The sequence below is a fragment of the Anolis carolinensis genome, chromosome 2 (genome assembly GCF_035594765.1).
Source record: "Anolis carolinensis isolate JA03-04 chromosome 2, rAnoCar3.1.pri, whole genome shotgun sequence".
In the NCBI taxonomy this organism is placed as follows: domain Eukaryota; kingdom Metazoa; phylum Chordata; class Lepidosauria; order Squamata; family Dactyloidae; genus Anolis; species Anolis carolinensis.
Genome location: NC_085842.1, coordinates 43,686,419 through 43,703,141, shown reverse-complemented (window position 1 = coordinate 43,703,141; position 16,723 = coordinate 43,686,419). Strand labels below are relative to the sequence as shown.

General features: G+C 41.2%; 1 protein-coding gene across 4 annotated transcripts in view; it reads left to right on the top strand.

Annotated features, from left to right (window-relative positions):
- Positions 1-16,723, top strand: part of suclg2 (succinate-CoA ligase GDP-forming subunit beta) — a 273,247-nt gene that overhangs the window by 149,718 nt on the left and 106,806 nt on the right. For all 4 annotated transcript variants that reach the window (XM_062969690.1, XM_003217829.3, XM_008105400.3 and 1 more), the window contains 2 exons: positions 6,981-7,077; positions 11,119-11,280. In XM_062969690.1, coding sequence (XP_062825760.1) covers positions 6,981-7,077; positions 11,119-11,280 — 259 coding nt within the window. The remainder of the gene's footprint in view (positions 1-6,980; positions 7,078-11,118; positions 11,281-16,723) is intronic.

Genomic DNA, 16,723 nt, shown 5'->3' with positions numbered 1-16,723 from the left:
CTGGTCTTGTAAATGAGGCAGCACAGTACGAGTCCCTACCGAAAGTAACATGAGTTGCTCTTGAGTCCAGTTATCGTCCTTCTGAGCCTCTAGGATTTGAGCGTGTAAACCAGCCTCGTTTTCTACCACGCATAAAGAGGCAGTAGGCAAAATTGTCTGACACACTGTCTGCTCGCAAGTTTTAAACTCAGGCTTACGAGATAATGCATCCGCCCGCAAGTTTACCTTCCCTTCCACAAACTGAACCTTAAAGTTGAACCTAGAGAAAAACAAGGCCCATCGAATCTGACGTTGATTCAATTTCTTGGCAGTTTATAAATGTTCTAAATTCTTGTGGTCAGATCTGACCACAATTTGATGACGTGCGCCCTCTAACCAGTGCTGCCACACCTCAAAAGCCACCTTAATAGCCAACAATTCCTTTTCCCAGATGGTATAATTTTGTTCAAAAGGTGTTAGTTGTCTGGAGTAAAATCCACAGGGACGCAAAGTCCCTGATGAATCCCTTTGAGATAATACAGCCCCCAACGCATAACTAGAAGCGTCTGCTTCTACTATGAACAGTCTATCAATGTCTGGATGGATTAGTATATTATCAGCCTGGAAACTAGACTTCAACTGTAGAAACGCATCGTGAGCCTCCCGTCCCCACACAAACGGTTGTTTCTTACGCAAGAGTTGCGTTAAAGGTACAGTGAGTTTGGCAAAGTTTGGGATAAACTCTCGGTAGTAATTAGCAAATCCCAAGAATCGCTGTACATCTTTTTTAGACTTGAGTTCTTGCCACGAGTTGACTGCGTCAACTTTGTGCGGGTCCATTTTTAGTTCCTTTCCCGAAACTACATGTCCCAGGAACTCAACTTCAGATACGTGAAAAACACATTTGGAAGCCTTAGCAAAAAGCCCATTACCCCGTAGACGGTGTAGTACCTGCTTTACATGCTGCTGGTGTTCCCTTTCATCCTTAGAGAAAATTAATATATCGTCCAAATAAACCACTACAAATTGATCAATTAAATCTCTAAATACATCATTTATGAATCTTTGAAAGACAGCAGGTGCATTGCATAATCCGAAAGGCATTACACGGAACTCGTGACATCCGAAACACGTGTTAAATGCCGTCTTCCATTCGTCACCTTCCCGTATTCTAATCAAGTTATACGCCCCCCGTAGGTCAAGCTTGGTAAAGATCTTAGCCCCTTGCACTCTCGATAGTAATTCCGAAATCAAAGGTAGCGGATATCTATCACGAATGGTGTGCTTGTTGAGAACCCGATAGTCACATACTAGTCTAAGCTCCCCTGTCTTTTTAGCTACAAAGAACACAGGTGCAGCAGTTGGAGAGCTAGATGGGCGAATAAACCCTTTAGCTAGGTGCTCGTCAAGAAATTCCCTCAAGGCTTGTCTTTCTGGTACTGTTAAAGCGTACAACCTTCCTGCTGGTAACTTAGTGCCCTCTATTAATCTAATCGCGCAATCGTATGGTCTATGAGGCGGCAACTTATCCGCTTCCTTCTTACAAAACACATCTTGAAATTCCCTATATTCAGCAGGCACTCCCTCCATGTCAATCTGAGAAGGATTTAAAGCAAAACATTCCTGCCTTTTAAAAGCTATAGTACGCTTCACCCAATCCACTTGAGGATTTACTAAAGTTAACCAATCCATTCCCAGGATTACATTGTATCTTGGTAACCGTGTAATGTCCCATACAAACTTTCCAGTTACTCCTTGTACCTCCCACGTTATTTCTGAGGTTTCACGATTAACTACCCCAGACTCCAGTAGTTTCCCATCCGCTCCTTCCACCCATATATCGCATGCTTTACATACTGTAGGAAGCCCATGCTTCCTCGCAAACCCAACATCCACATACGAGACCGTAGCCCCTGAGTCCAGCAGTGCCAGAGTTGAAGCAAGTTCTTTCCCCCCAACAGATAAGGAAATGGGTACAAAAACATGTTTCTTCCCCTCAAGTGACTGCTTTATAAGCCCTAATGCGTTGGACTCACGTCGCACTAGGGCTGACCTTTTCCCGAAAGCTGAGAAGGCTTAACATTACAATTCCTAGCGAAATGCCCAGCAGTCCCGCAATATAAACACAATCCCAATTGCCTTCTACGGTCTTTTTCTGCCGTTGACAATTTTCTAAACACCCCGAGTTCCATAGGCTCCTCCCCCTTTGCCACAGATGTCCTAGGCGCAGATACAGATGGCGCATACATTGCTCTAGACTGTTTGCGAGATTCGAACCGGGCGTCCAAACGCAAAACCTTAGCCACCAAAGTGTCCCAGTCTTCTGCCGGCTCTAAACGCGCCAATTCATCCTGGAGATAATCATTCAAGCCAGCAATAAACAAAAGCATAAACGCGTTCTCCCCCCAGTCTAGTTGATGACGAAAAGAGTTAAACTTATTTAAATAGTCCAAAACAGACCCCTTTCCCTGTTTTAACCGATAAAGAGCCCAGCTAGCATTCTCCATACGGAGGGGATCCCCAAAAGTGTCAGATAATAATTTCTTGAAATCATTTAAATTGTCCTTGACTGGGTCATTTCCCAAAATCAAATTAGTGGCCCATTGTCCCGCAGGACCGGTCAACAAACTCAAAATAAATGCCACCTTGCTGGTGTCCGTAGGGAAAGCTTGTGCGCTAATCTGAGAAAAACAAAGTTCAATTTGCGCCAAAAAAGTGGGCAATTTGTTTTGAGACCCATCGAAACGTTCAGGAGTCATTACATGTCCTTTAGCTGGCTGTGCTGCCTGTGCAGCGTAAAATGCAGCCTGCAGCTGGTCAAAACGAGCCTTAAGCTCCTCCATCGTCTTCTTGACATAAATACCTAACTAGAAAAACTTTTTTCGGGCGTTGGGCAATCTATCACAGACAGAACGCCACCAAATAAGGTTCAACACAGTTTATTAAAGATACAGAACCAAAAATGCCCGTAAGAAACAAAGGGCTAGGCAAACACTTGCCTTCAATGTGAAAAGATACAAAAAGACTTTGCTGGAACTAAAAACGGTTCAAAAGATAAACCGGATTAAACAGGAGTTTAATCCGGGTTAAATCAAAAAATGCTTACTTCAGCCTGGCACTTTAAACAAACAAAAGTTGATAAAGAAAGATTCAATGAAACACAAATAACTGGCAGCAGATTCCTCTCTGCTACTCAAAAGCTACGATTGAGTAACTAAGTTGTTACTCCTCCGTGCAACGAGCGAACTCCGGGTCCAAACACATCAATCAGGGTAGCAGCGGTCAGCAGGGTCCCAATCCGGTCCAAGATCGAAAGCCAGGTATAGACGTCTTTAGTTCACCAGTTCCACCGATAGCCACAGAAGGGATAGTCCGAGGTCGTAGTCAGTCAGTCAGTCCAGCGTCAATCCAGAGTAGGCAATTAATGTCCGTCAAAAAGACGACGGAGGTCCAAGCTATCAAGATTAAACACAGGTTGCACAGCAAAAGCCCACACAGTTCCTCCCGCCGTCTATGCCCAGTGTCCTTGGTAACTTACGTATTCAGCAAACGAATCACACCCGTCTTCAGGAATTTCCCCAACAAGAGCCCAAGCGTTCGTCCAGATTACCTTGCCCAACGCAATTAGCCATTGATTCTAAACCCCATTTTATGCCAGTTCATAACTCCTCATCACTATCAGCTGCTATCCTAATTCCAGGTGCCTCATCATCATCATCCTCATCAGAGCTAAAACACCTTTTACTACGCCCCACAGCATCCCCAGCTGTGGATCCCGTTCCATCCCTCGAGCCCGTCCACGGGTCCGATCCTGCAACCCGCCAGTCGCCTCCCATGCTATCATTGCCGGTGACACCCAAATCCTCCCTCACACGAGTCCATTCCATGTCATCCTCCTCTGAGCTAACCATCTCTTCCTCCATTCCCTCGGTAAAACCCTCAAAGGAGTCTTCGTCTGTTGGTTCTGCAAATAAGTCTCGGAGCCGTTTCCTTTCACGCTCCTCAAGAGAGTCTGACTCTCGAGGAGTCTTACGACCTCGTCTCCCAGTATCGGAGCCATAAGGCTCAACCATAACATTTATAAGTGTATTTTTATGAATGTCTAATGTAATTAATTTTAATTGAATTGCAATGTATTGTATTATTTTTATATATGTGCTTTTATTGTAAGCCGCCCTGGGTCCCCTATTGGGTGAGAAGGGCGGGATACAAATATTGTAACAAACAAATAAATTAATAAATAAATACATTTTGTTTCGTTGTAAATTAGTTAAATTAGCCTCCCCGCATAAGCAGTACCTAAATTCTACTTGACAGATGCAACTGTCTTTCGGCTACATAGATCAACAGCAAACTGGACTATTAATGGCCAGGAGCTTACCCTGACCAGGCTGGCTTCGAACTCATGACCTCTCAGTCAGTAGTGATTTATTGCAGCTGGCTACTAACTTGCTGTGCCACCGCCCGGTACATGTGCATCTGGTGGGAGTAGTGTGGAAAAAACCCACATAGAGTGGGTTCTGGAACTGGTTTGAGGCCAACTTCTGTGGCACATGTAAGAATCATCCGGGCCTTGAACCAGTTTCAAGGTTTGCAGTACAGTCATCCGCGTACCAAAACCTCTTTCTTTTATGCTGATTTCATACTGATCTAAGTGGTCAGTGTAGATAAGCCCAAAGACAGTCATTTTAATTTCACACAATGACATCCCTTTCTTATTCACATATTGCCAAGTATGTGGTTCAGCTGATTCTTTCAGAGACCTGTATTTGCCCCTGGAACCCGCAGCCATTGATCCTTAGTATACTGAGCCAGAGCATCAGATATAATTCAGTTTCTGAACTTGGTCTTGTTTGTACACTACAATAATATGGATTATAAGTAATGACAAGCCACTTCTGAAAAAACTTGCCAGGAAAATCGTGTGATAGGTCAGAACAACCCAGAGTCATCTTAGGTCAGAAACAACTTTTAAGGCACACACCACCAAAAAGTAGGATCAGTATAATCTGAACATGTGCCTTCTGTCTAAATCTTGGAATAATTTACTTTGAGGTCTCCAACTCTCCACAGAATATCTCAAACTGCATGGGAATTCTGGGAGCAATGGTCTGCAACAGTAACTAGTCCAAAGTCTAATACAGCAAACAAAACACAGATACCTTTATCGGATCAACTGAAATGCACAAAATACATTATTCATGATTTCCAAATTTCATGGATTTCTTCATCAGGCAAAATATGTAAAAAGTCATACATATTGTCTCAGATGGAGTCCAAACGTAAGAGTTTTGCTTCTGTTGGAAGAACAGACTTTGATGAGTTAAGTCCTAGTCCATTAGTTCACTTTTACTAATTTCTAAAATACATATATTGAAATACACAGAAGATAAATTAACACCAATACTAAGTTAAAATTCTTAGTTTAAAATTGACTGGGTAGGCCTACCAAAAAGACTCCAGTGTCCCTATAATTACCTTGTGAGTTAGATCAAAGAGATGGTGATAAGCCCAAGGTCTTCCATTGACTTTAATAACACAGGAGCAAGTAGAAACTCACAATTCGCAGTAGAACTCACTAGTACACCACACTGAATCTGATGAAACTTATTTCAGAGAGAAAAGAAATGCTGTACTGCGAGAAGTGGAAGGAGAAATCTTCTAACCTCTCTGACTCCATGGGTGCATATACACTGTAGAACTGATGCAGTTTGAGACATCTTCAACTGCTATAGCTCTATGCTATGGAATCCTGGAATTTGTAGTTGGCGAGCCACAAGCAATCTTTGGCAGGGAACGCTAAAGACCATGTAAAATTACAGCTCCCACGATTTCATAGTATTGAGCTGTGATGTTTGCCTTTGAGTTGTTTCTGACCTATGGCAACCGTAAGACAAACTACAGGATTTTCTAGGCAACATTTGCTCAAAGAGGGGTTTGCTATGGCATTTCTATGAGACCGAGAGAGTGTGAACTGTCCAAGGTCACCCAGTAGATTTCCATGGCTGAATGTGGATTTGAATAATGGTTTACCACTTTCCTGGTCCAAACTAAACATCATTATAGTACACTTGGCTTTGAGATGAATATAATTGCTCATTTTTCCAGTCTGAATTTGGTCCGTTTTTGTCTACTCTGCTTGTAATTAAGTTTTTATCATAAGTGCTGCTGTTCCCATCTTATGTTTTATTTTAATGATTTATGTATTGAATATTTATTGTTTTTAGAATTTGTTTATTTTATACAGTTTTAATCTGGTTTCTGATGTGTTCCCCCCCCCATCATAAATTGACTATAAATCTCTTAAATAAGTAAGAACTGACCTTCCCTTTTTCTTAAAAAAACAAATCAGTACATTAGTCACCTAGGAAATTTTAATTTTGGTCATGGATCATTGAAACTTAAAGCAAAACAAATAAGAGCCAAGTTGCGAGGACAAATAACCCAATTTTTCAACTGTTGTTTCTGCAGTGAAAGTCACATTTTTATGTAGGTAGGGTGGGTTTATGTATATTCCAAACAAATTCAGCAAGTAATCTGCATTTGTCAGCTGCATATTGCTTCACAGTTTCTGAATTTAGTCTCATTAAGGTAATCACTTTAACTTCAATATCAGCATAATGTATTCATTATGAACTCTCAAACTTGGTTCATTGTGCTTAAATTAAATTTGTTTGAATTAATGATGGTGCACTTTCTTACTGCAAAGCTCTTTTTCATACAATGCAAAAAGTGGGCATTTATGCAGGGTTTGAGTGTTTGGAAGCAGAAGTCAATATTCATTTGGCTGAGCGATAGGCTACTAATTTACAAATAATATAAGGCACTTCCATCTAATAAGAGAATATTAACCATTTAACCCCTCATAGTGGCTATTAACAGTAATGCAAAAAATATAAACATCTCTAATGTTTTAATTTAGGATAATTCTCTTCCTCTCCCACTGTGTCATCCCCCTTGATTTCCTTTTGTGTAATTATGCACTACATTTTAAACTTTAGGCTGCAGATCAAATTAAGAAGCTGTACAGTCTTTTCCTGAAAATTGATGCCACTCAAGTAGAAGTGAATCCCTTCGGTGAGACTCCAGAAGGACAAGGTATGTACAAAAGAAAACAATAAAAATATTCATATTCCTTTAGCAGAGATGGGGATTCCTAGATCAGATCATAAGTGTAGAGGCTCAGTATGATAACCTGACATTAATGCATTGACAAAGAAAGATTGTACAATATTGTAACCAGTGGTGGCCAGTATATAGAGTAGATGATGAGTAAATCTGTCCAAAAAAAATTGAGAATTTAAATTATAAAACTATTTTTGCAGTTCCAGTTGTTTGTGTGCCAAACCCAGGAAGTGGGATGGAGCGATGTACGATGATACTTTTATGCAATTATTTTGGGATAAGGCAATTCAAATATCGTGTGGGTTGGCGGCAGGATCTGCCATGGGAGAAAGGTACTAATTTGTTGGTTTCCCTGCTGGGCCTCCTCTTAGATCAGGAATTGAGGGCGGGATTGTGGGATAATGCCTGGCTTTAATTCAACTTTAACTGGCACTGCAGATTTGGTCCTCCCCAGTGTACCGGAATATCAAAACAAGGAATGCATTGCAAGGGTAGAATGACTGAATAAGATGATGTTGATTAGAAGAAGTTTGAGAAAGTTCAGGAAAGTAGTAGGGGAAGAGGGCATAGAATGACAGGATGGGGTTAGGGGAGGGGAAGCTTTTGCTTTTTGCCCTTCTGTAAAGCGGGCAAGCCCTGATATGGCCAAATCAATAAAGAACTTTGATGCATTAACCTTTCACCTAGATCCTCAATTAAAACAGTGGGTTCAGGTCTTGAGTTGGGCTAATTGGTGGTACACAGCGGTACTCTTTGACAACAAATGAAAAACTGGGTTGCTGTGAGTTTTTCGGGCTGTATGGCTGTGTTCCAGTAGCATTCTTGCCTGATGTTTTACCTGCATCCTTGGCAGGCATGCCCAGTCGTTTGCTAAGGGGTCTGTTGGAAATGAGGCAAGTGGAGTGTATATATATCTGTGAGAGAAAGAACTCTTGTCTGTTTGAAGCAAGTGTCAATGTTGCAATTAGCCAGCTTGATTAGCATTGAGTAGCCCTTCAGCTGCAAAGTCTGGCTGTTGTTGCATGGGACCATCCTTTGTTAGGAGGTGCTAACTGGCACTTGATTGTTTGCTGTCTGGAATTCTCCTGTTTCTGAGTGGTATTCTTTATTTACTGTCCCGATTTTGGTGTATTTTAATACACCAAAATAGAGACAGATTTATTCATTTTCATGGTTTCATGTTTCATGGTCTTGTGTGTGTGTGTGTGTATACATATATACACATACATATATAAACCTCATTTCCAACAGACCTCTGAGCCAACCTCTGAGGATGCCTGCCATAGATACAGGTGAAACATCAGGAGAGAATGCTACTGGAGCATGACCATACAGCCCGAAAAACTCACAGCAACCCAGTGATTCCAGCCATGAAAGACTTCAACAACACAAATGTAAAATTCCCAGTCTTTCAGTTCTAACTGAGAGATTAGGAATGCAGTGGTTCTCATCCTTTGATCCTCCAAGTGTTTTAGATATCACCTCCCATGATTCCTAACAGCTGATAAGCTGACGGGGACCTCAGGGAGTTGAAGTCCAAAACACCTGGAGGACCAAAAGTTGAGAACCACTGCATTATAGGCATTGTGTTCTCTACCCTGTTTTTGTCTTGTCTCATGTAAAATATGCCATTGGCAAAGGCTTTCACGTCCAGAATCATGGGGGTGTGGTGTAGTTTCAAGGCTGTATAGCCGTGTTCTAGCAGCATTTTCTCCTGACATTTCACTTACACCTGTGGCTGGCATTTTCAGGGGATCCTCTGAAGATGCCAGCCACAGATGCAGGCAAAGCATCAGGAGAAAATACAGCTAGAACATGGCCTTACAGCCCAGAAACCACACAATACACCAAAATCTCCTATATCTCCTGCACTGTAAAATTGTGTGTGTCTTGCTGCAAAACATTGTTTACCTTGAATAATATGGCCTTTATAACTATTGGTACAAGGTCTGTGTAGGTGAGACCCTTGAGTGTATTGATTTAATTTTTCAGCTGCATGCCAATAAAAAGGTGCCCATCACACCCCTTTCTTTCCTCTGGGTGAGCAAGTAAGGGAACCCCATGCTTACCATTTTCCATTCACTTCCCATGCCCACTTAAGCAAGCAAGTGTAAGAGGGAACACATATGCACATCTTTCCTCCATCTTTGTGCCCCCCATCCCCTTCCACCTTATCCATTCATACAAGTGAGTTGAATGAATGAGTGAAGGAATCAGCCACTTCACCAGTGTGATTTCCTCCCAACATCCAAAGATTTGACTAACCCTGACTTAACTGGACACAGCTTAATCAGAACACAGATGTTTTCAAATATGGTTTGGGTTAGCAGCAAATCATCATAGTCAAACCCCAAAAGTTTGACCCACAAATGTGGAGAATGTTTGAGGCTTCAGAGTGATCATCTTTGGTTACTTAAGGAGTTTCTTTCAAGCCTTTGATTGTACAGTCCTTTTGCCTTAAGAGTCTATTCCTTTGGACACTGAAATAAAGCATAATACAGCAACTTTTTTTAAAAAAGAGACAAAAGACATAAATATAATTCATTTACAATAATGTGTGACTATAATTTAGAGATTGAATTACAGCCATGATCAAGTATGTATTGTTTAATTACTCTAATGTACACTAGTGAAATTCAACTGAGTTATGGGAGATATGATTAATGACCAATATTTTAAGGGTTGCTTTAGAGCAGAAATTGCTTCCCCTCCCTCTTCGCCCAAAATTTTCCTCTGGGATTTGGGATAGATTTGCGACACTAGTGGCAGCATGAGAAAGAAGGAAATAGCATAAATGAATATTCACTTCATACCTTATTTTTGAATACTAACTGCATACATATAATGGGTTAGTCCTAGTTGAAAAGTGCCCAGGCCATAATCTCCACCACTCATAAACTGCAACTAGCATGGTTAGTCGCCAATGTTGATGGGAGCTTTAGCCAACAACATCTGGAGAGCTATGTTGTGTGTCTTCAAGTTGTTTCTAACTTAGAGAAATACTAAAGCAAGCCTATCACAGGACTTTCTTGCCTTCCTCTGTTGCTGAGTGTGACTTGCCCCAGGCCACCCATAGAATTTCTGTGGCAAAGTGGACGTTTAATTCTTCTAGAGACCTTGCCCACCACTCAATCCACTACATTACACTGGCTTCCATCTGGAAAGTGTCCTTCTCCCAAATCAATTGTTGTAATAACTACAGAGTTTTTCAGAAAATACTGATATGAGTACAAGTTGCAATTTCCATCAAATGCTTTTGTTCTTTTACAACAATACACTGGATGACCTTCTATTTTTGACAGCGATAGAAGGTAATCAGGTATGTTGTTGACAAGGATTTAGAGTCCAGGAACCTGGCTTAAATCAAGGGATTTTTATGTGCAATTTTTGGTTGCACATGACTCAAAGTCTGCGAACATGGATGGTCATACATATTTGTGTCTGCGTTTCAAGACTCTGGCAGAAGATGATATGGTCTGTCTATTAAACTTCTTGTTTCAAGATCCCTAGCCATAAATAAATTCCCTCTGAATTTTGTAAAATAAGGTAGTTTTGCTACATTATGCATGCCAGATATATAAAAATAATCTCTTATGGACTATATTCATGTAAAATAAATGAAAACAATGGCTTTTAGATAGTTATAATTGAATACAGTCAGTTGAATGTAGTTGCATTGATAGGTTGACAACATTTGTTGAAACTGAATGAAGATTTTTCTGTTGAGGGTCTATTTTCTGTGTTTGCTTTGTACAGCTCATTGAGGTCTGATAGCCCTTAGTTAAAGACACTATTAGATCTACAGCAAATTGAGTTTTCAAGTGTGTTCCTCTGTGTTGCCTTAGGCCTACTTTTGTATAATTCCGTAGATGTGAGAAGACTTGTATTAATTACAGAAATTTTAGGAATCTGCACTCTCAGTATTGACATACTGCTTCAAAATTATGAATTTCAGATTGGAAACTGACCCCTCAGTAACAGTTAACATGTTGATTTTATTTCCTTTTTATTTAGTTGTATGCTTTGATGCCAAGATAAACTTTGATGACAATGCAGAGTTCAGGCAAAAGGAGATATTTGCCATGGATGACAAATCTGAGAATGAGCCTATAGAAAATGAAGCTGCCCTCTATGACTTGAAGTACATAGGCCTGGATGGGAACATTGCCTGTTTTGGTGAGCAAAATAATGTAGCACTTTAGAAGACTGGAATCGATCAAAATACTATGGGATATAAATGCTGTATGGGTTTCATTCTGCCAGTATCCCTGGCAGATCAAATCCCCACTCTTTTCTGAAGCTCCTCTTCTACTCACCCATACCTTCTGGGAGTTGATCTCCTCTATAGTGGATTTGGGAAGGTATAGATTGCTGCAGAGGGGGAAGAATAGAGTGGAAATTCCATTGTGTGACCAGAAGTCTGCTCCTGCAAAGTTTGCTTTTTTCCATGTTTGTAATACCATACACTTACAAACGAGATGAAGCAATTCATGAGCATCAACCATTCAGAGGAAGCATTCAGGCTACAGACTTCTGACATCCTTAGTTAAATGGCTAATCATTTGACAGAACTATTAGACAACCTGTTGAAGTTACAAATGTGGGTCTGAGCTATTTTTCACATTGAAGTTCTATGCAGTGAATAACCTTTTCGTCTGTTTTCCCTATAAATATCAAAGATGCCAAATGATACTGAGTAGATGTGTTACTTAATCTGCAGTTTTATTTCTGAAATTATCACCCACATAAATAGGAAAAAGCACCATTCTTGCAAAAGTATGTGTTAGTTCTAAATAAATAAAGACAAAAAATAGATATTTGAGCTCTGTAAACCACACTCGTGTGTGAACTTCTTGTATTAAGCTGTCTGCATAATATCTGAATCTGCAGATCAATCTTCCCCCAGAACCCTTATGAGCAAAACCCCATAACAAGCCCAAGCATGTCTGTTTTCCTTTGTTGTCACTTTCAAAATGATAACAGGAAGTAACATGAGAGGGACTAGAAAGGATACAGGTTTTTGGGATGCTTGCAGCTTTTTGTGTTAAGGAGTTCTGTATGTTTTGACAAATTTGAGGAGCAATAATAGTCTAAAAATCACATTGCACAAAATGTAAACATAGTAGGTTGGGAAAGTGCTTCTGGGGCCACAGAAGTGGGCTCTAAAGGCTCCATGTGGTCCACAGGTTGCTATTTGCCTACTCTCCTGTAGTCATTTGTGGCTGTTTTTGTTGGACATGCTTTAGCTGTTTCACATATCCTCCCCTTCATTCTGTATAATAAATGTCAAGCCAGTCAACATTATATTTGTTTGCATGTTGAAATTTTCATTTCTACCCTCCTTTGAAGATTGGAGGTTGGGAGAAACTGGGCTTTACCTTTTATTCATGTCCAATGACGATTTCTTATGGTGCTATCATTTAAATATAGAATTGATGTTCTTGCTTCAATCCTCTTGTGGAGTAGTAAAAAATTATGCATTGTACATTGTGATTGGGAGGCAGAAAGACCTTTAAATGTTTGCAGGCTTCCACACAGACCTTACCATTTTTGACAGCAAGCAATTACAGTCTGCTGGAGACAACTTCTGAACTTTCCTTTTTTCTTTGTGTACTCTGTGAGTGCACACTAGTGGAGATAACAGCACCTGTGCAGGCTCCAACGGAAACTCTTCCAAGTGGAATCTTTCAAATGTTGGCGGTAACCCCGCCCCCCTCTTCGCAGGGCATAAAAGGCAGCCCTGGGCACTCACTCCCCAGTTCCTTTTTTTTCTGCAGCAAAGCTCGCTTCAGAACCTTCCTGATGTCGACCATGTGTTTCAAGAGATGCATTGAGTTTGCAGCTAAAATCCTGGACTCGGACGGCCACACCAATTGCCTCCTCTGTCTGGGTGAAGGCCACATAGTAGGATCTTGCCACCATTGCTTGGCTTTCACTACTCAAGCCAGGAAAAACAGAGTGGCCCGGCTTAAGGCGCTCCTCTACCAAAGATCTCTTGCGCCTGAAGCCTTGCCTTCCACCTCAGGTCCACAAACGACCAGCTTGATGTCCTCGAGAGTTTTGAAGACCTCGAAAACTTCTAAATCCTCAAAGCGTCCCTGCATGGTAACCACTGCTATGGTGTCAACCCGATCGGGTAAAGTTGGGCCTTCCTCGATGTCGAGCTCGGTGGCCTCAGTGGCATCGGTCTGCTCCCATGTGGCGTCACCTCCTTCGATGTCGGCGATAAAGATCGCTTTTAAGAGGGCCCATGAAGAAACACGCCGTGCCCAATCGGATTCCTGCCCAATCCCTCTGACACAGGGGAGATCCATGTGGGCCCCTTCAAAGCAACCACTGGCCATGAAGCGTCTGGTTCAGTGGTCCTCTTCCTGAGCTTCCTTGAAGAAGGGTGCCCCTTCTTCCTCAACCACCTCATCCAGGAGGTCTTCCCCAATCCGACCGGCGCAACCACAAGGATCTTCCTTTCAATCCACAACCCGGCACTTGTCCAAAGGCGAAATCCAGAATTCACCCCACCACTCCACACAGACTGTGGTCCAGGTGTCGATTCCAGAGGCTCAGCCCCAGCAACCTCAGGCCTACCAGGAACTTTTCTGGCTAGTGATAACTCCGGAAAGGGGTAGGCAAACAGCTCGTTTGGCTAGAGCCTCACAAGTCTCTGCTTCGAAAGACACCAGACCTACCTCCTCTTCCCTCCCACCGGCCCTACCTCTTCCAGAGACTGTACCATCCTCTCCTTTTTGGTCCCCTCAAGGGACCGAGGATGATGAGCAGGACAATGACCCTCCAGACTCCATACACTTGGACTCCGTCTTGTCCTTAGGCCTCAACCTCTCACCGGCTCTGGAGGGCTATGAAGTTTGTTCCCCTTTAGGGGCTGTGACTTCATGTTGATCCATCAAGGGTATCCTGTGCCTTCACGGAAGGCCGATCTTTTGCTTCTCCCTCCTGTTGCGCATCTCGCCCTTCATTATTGAGACTCTTGTATGTGTAATACACACTACCTCCTCAGATGTACTGGGTGGTCATGGTACCCCTGAGCCTACCCTTGATCGCATACGTATCTTGCACTTGGCCACTGATGTGGACCTCTTTACTTGCACTGTTATTGCCTTGATTTGTGCCTTAATAAATCATATGTTTGGACATTCAACTCATTGTTGGGCTTGCTCTGTCCCACCAGCCTGCACTTTAGCTTGCTATTCTCCACTAGTGTGCATTCACAGAGTACACGAAGAAAAAGGACAGGTTACTTACCTGTAGTCATGTTTCTTCAAGTGGTACTCTGTGAATTTACACAAACCTGCCCTTCCTCCCCTCTAACAAACCTCTTCCTTTCTCATCGCCTTTGCGGTTTTGGAACCAGGGAGCGAGCGCACAGGGCTGCCTTTTATGCCCTGCAGGGGGGGGGGGGACCACCAAAATTTGAAAGATTTAGCTTGGGAGAGTTTCCGTTGGAGCCTGCACAGGTGCAGTTATCTCTACTAGTGTGAATTCGCAGAGTACCAGTCGAAGAAACATGGTTACAGGTAAGCAACCTGTCTTTCTCCAGGAGTTGAAGGCTCAGTCAGATTTTACTCAGGAAGTTATCCTCAAAATTCCCCACAGTTGTTTTTGTTGTCAAAAACAGCTACCCGAGATTGTCATTCAATGGGGTTTAACTGCTCACATCCACCTCACCATATCCTCAGTTTAAATTGCCAATTTCACAAAACTGCTGTACACTCTTCAGGACATACAGAAAAGAGAGAATTAGAAAACCTGTTTGTTGTCATTTTGTTGCTCAAACTCTCCCAGGCATTCTTTTCCAATCCGAGTTGTATGTTACATTACAAGACCCACTCTCCCCCACTGATTTCATGAATATTTTGACACATTTTTTTCTTGGGCCAAATATGTTTATGTATTATATGAAGTGTCTGAAGTAGAATTTCTCCCATCTCCGATTAAACTTTTAATTGGGATTATTGTTCCCAACTTGAATCATGGGGAATTTATTTAAGATATTGATTGAAGGATCTTGCTTGGGACTAACAATTGGATTTAATACATCATGACTGTTTTGTTTCTCTGAAATATCCTGCAAACCTCACAAATGTGTGCAAATGAGACTTTTTATTGCATTTATTGCAAACCTAATGGAAATGGATACTTACCTCAAGAATTTTGAACAAAATTCTGGAAACATCTCAGTCCATTTCAGGTAAGGGAATATATAGCAACTACCCATGACAAAGGCATGCTTGAAGGCTAGTTTGGGTGAAGTGAAATGTAGAATTATACATAATCTTAACACCAAGATGTTTTGTTCAACTTTTTATGTCTTCTTTCCTAATATTTGCTTAGATTATAAGATTGCTTAAATAGCAATTCCTAAACTTTGGACTTCAAGGTGTTTTGGACTTCAGTTCTCAGGAGCTGTTGCTGACTTGGCCAACAGTCAGAAATTCTGGACTGAAAGTCTAAAATACCTGGAAAGTTTGGAAACCACTGATATAGAATTTCTCCATCATATTACTTGTCCATCCACTGGTCTTATGGATGATGGTGATTATGATGATTACCTATAGCAAAAGATAGCAATAGAAAACTCGAACTTTATTTTTGAAAAAGTTTTGATTTGATTCAAATGAGCAAAAGAATGGGTCCATGTTTAACTTGAGGGTTCTATCATAAAAAAAACTCAGCACAAGAAATAAACACACATTGAAGAAAATAATGTTGTTTTTTGCTATTCGCTGTTTATAGCACATAGATTTATGCTTGCCCTGCTTAATTGCAAGATGCAGAGATTATGGTGGAACCAATTTGTCGCTTTGGTATGGACCCTTCATCTTAATGAAATTAACATTAAAAAAGATTTGTGGCTCACTAACCAATAGTATCGTCAAATTATATGATGAAAAACATCCCATTCAAGTGGTGAGTTCCTGTTCATTTCAAATGAAGTCTGTAGAGCTGCATTTTTATTTTTATTTTAAAGAGAACTTACTTTGTAGAGAAGCCATCATTTTAATGTGTCAGGCGGTTTTCTTCTATCTCACACAGTGAGCCAGTGTACTTGTAATGCAGCATTTAATGTAGCAGAGTTACCAAAAAATTTCAAAAGGAAGTTAACACAGTGTCGTCAGAACAGTAACCAGTAGGAATTTAGTTAAAAGGAGGATTGTGGTTTTTAAAAACATATGACCACGGAGAGTTAGCTTTACACTAAGGTTAATGGAATTAGACATGGGCCATAAGACTGCTGGGAGAATTAAGAAAACAGTAGCAAGAGTTCCTCCTCATTTAGTACTTTGTTTTTGTATCAGATTCTCTAGGAAGGTTTGCATGAATTTAGAAAAATAGAAATGTGAACGCATAATTAAAATTTAAAAAATCAAATTCCCTCAGGGTGCTGTAGAATCAGCTGCACTGCTAAGGTTCAAAGAGTCTTGGGTAAGATGTCCTTTCGTATAACCAGGCACTTTATAGATCAGCCTTCCATTGGGCTCACCCTCTTTGTTTTCCTTCTCAGTCAGCGAGGAACGTCTAAATTATTATAAGTTCAAGAAGCACCTTTTTAGATCAGTGGTTCTCAACCTGTGGGTCCCCAGGTGTTTTGTCCTACAACTCC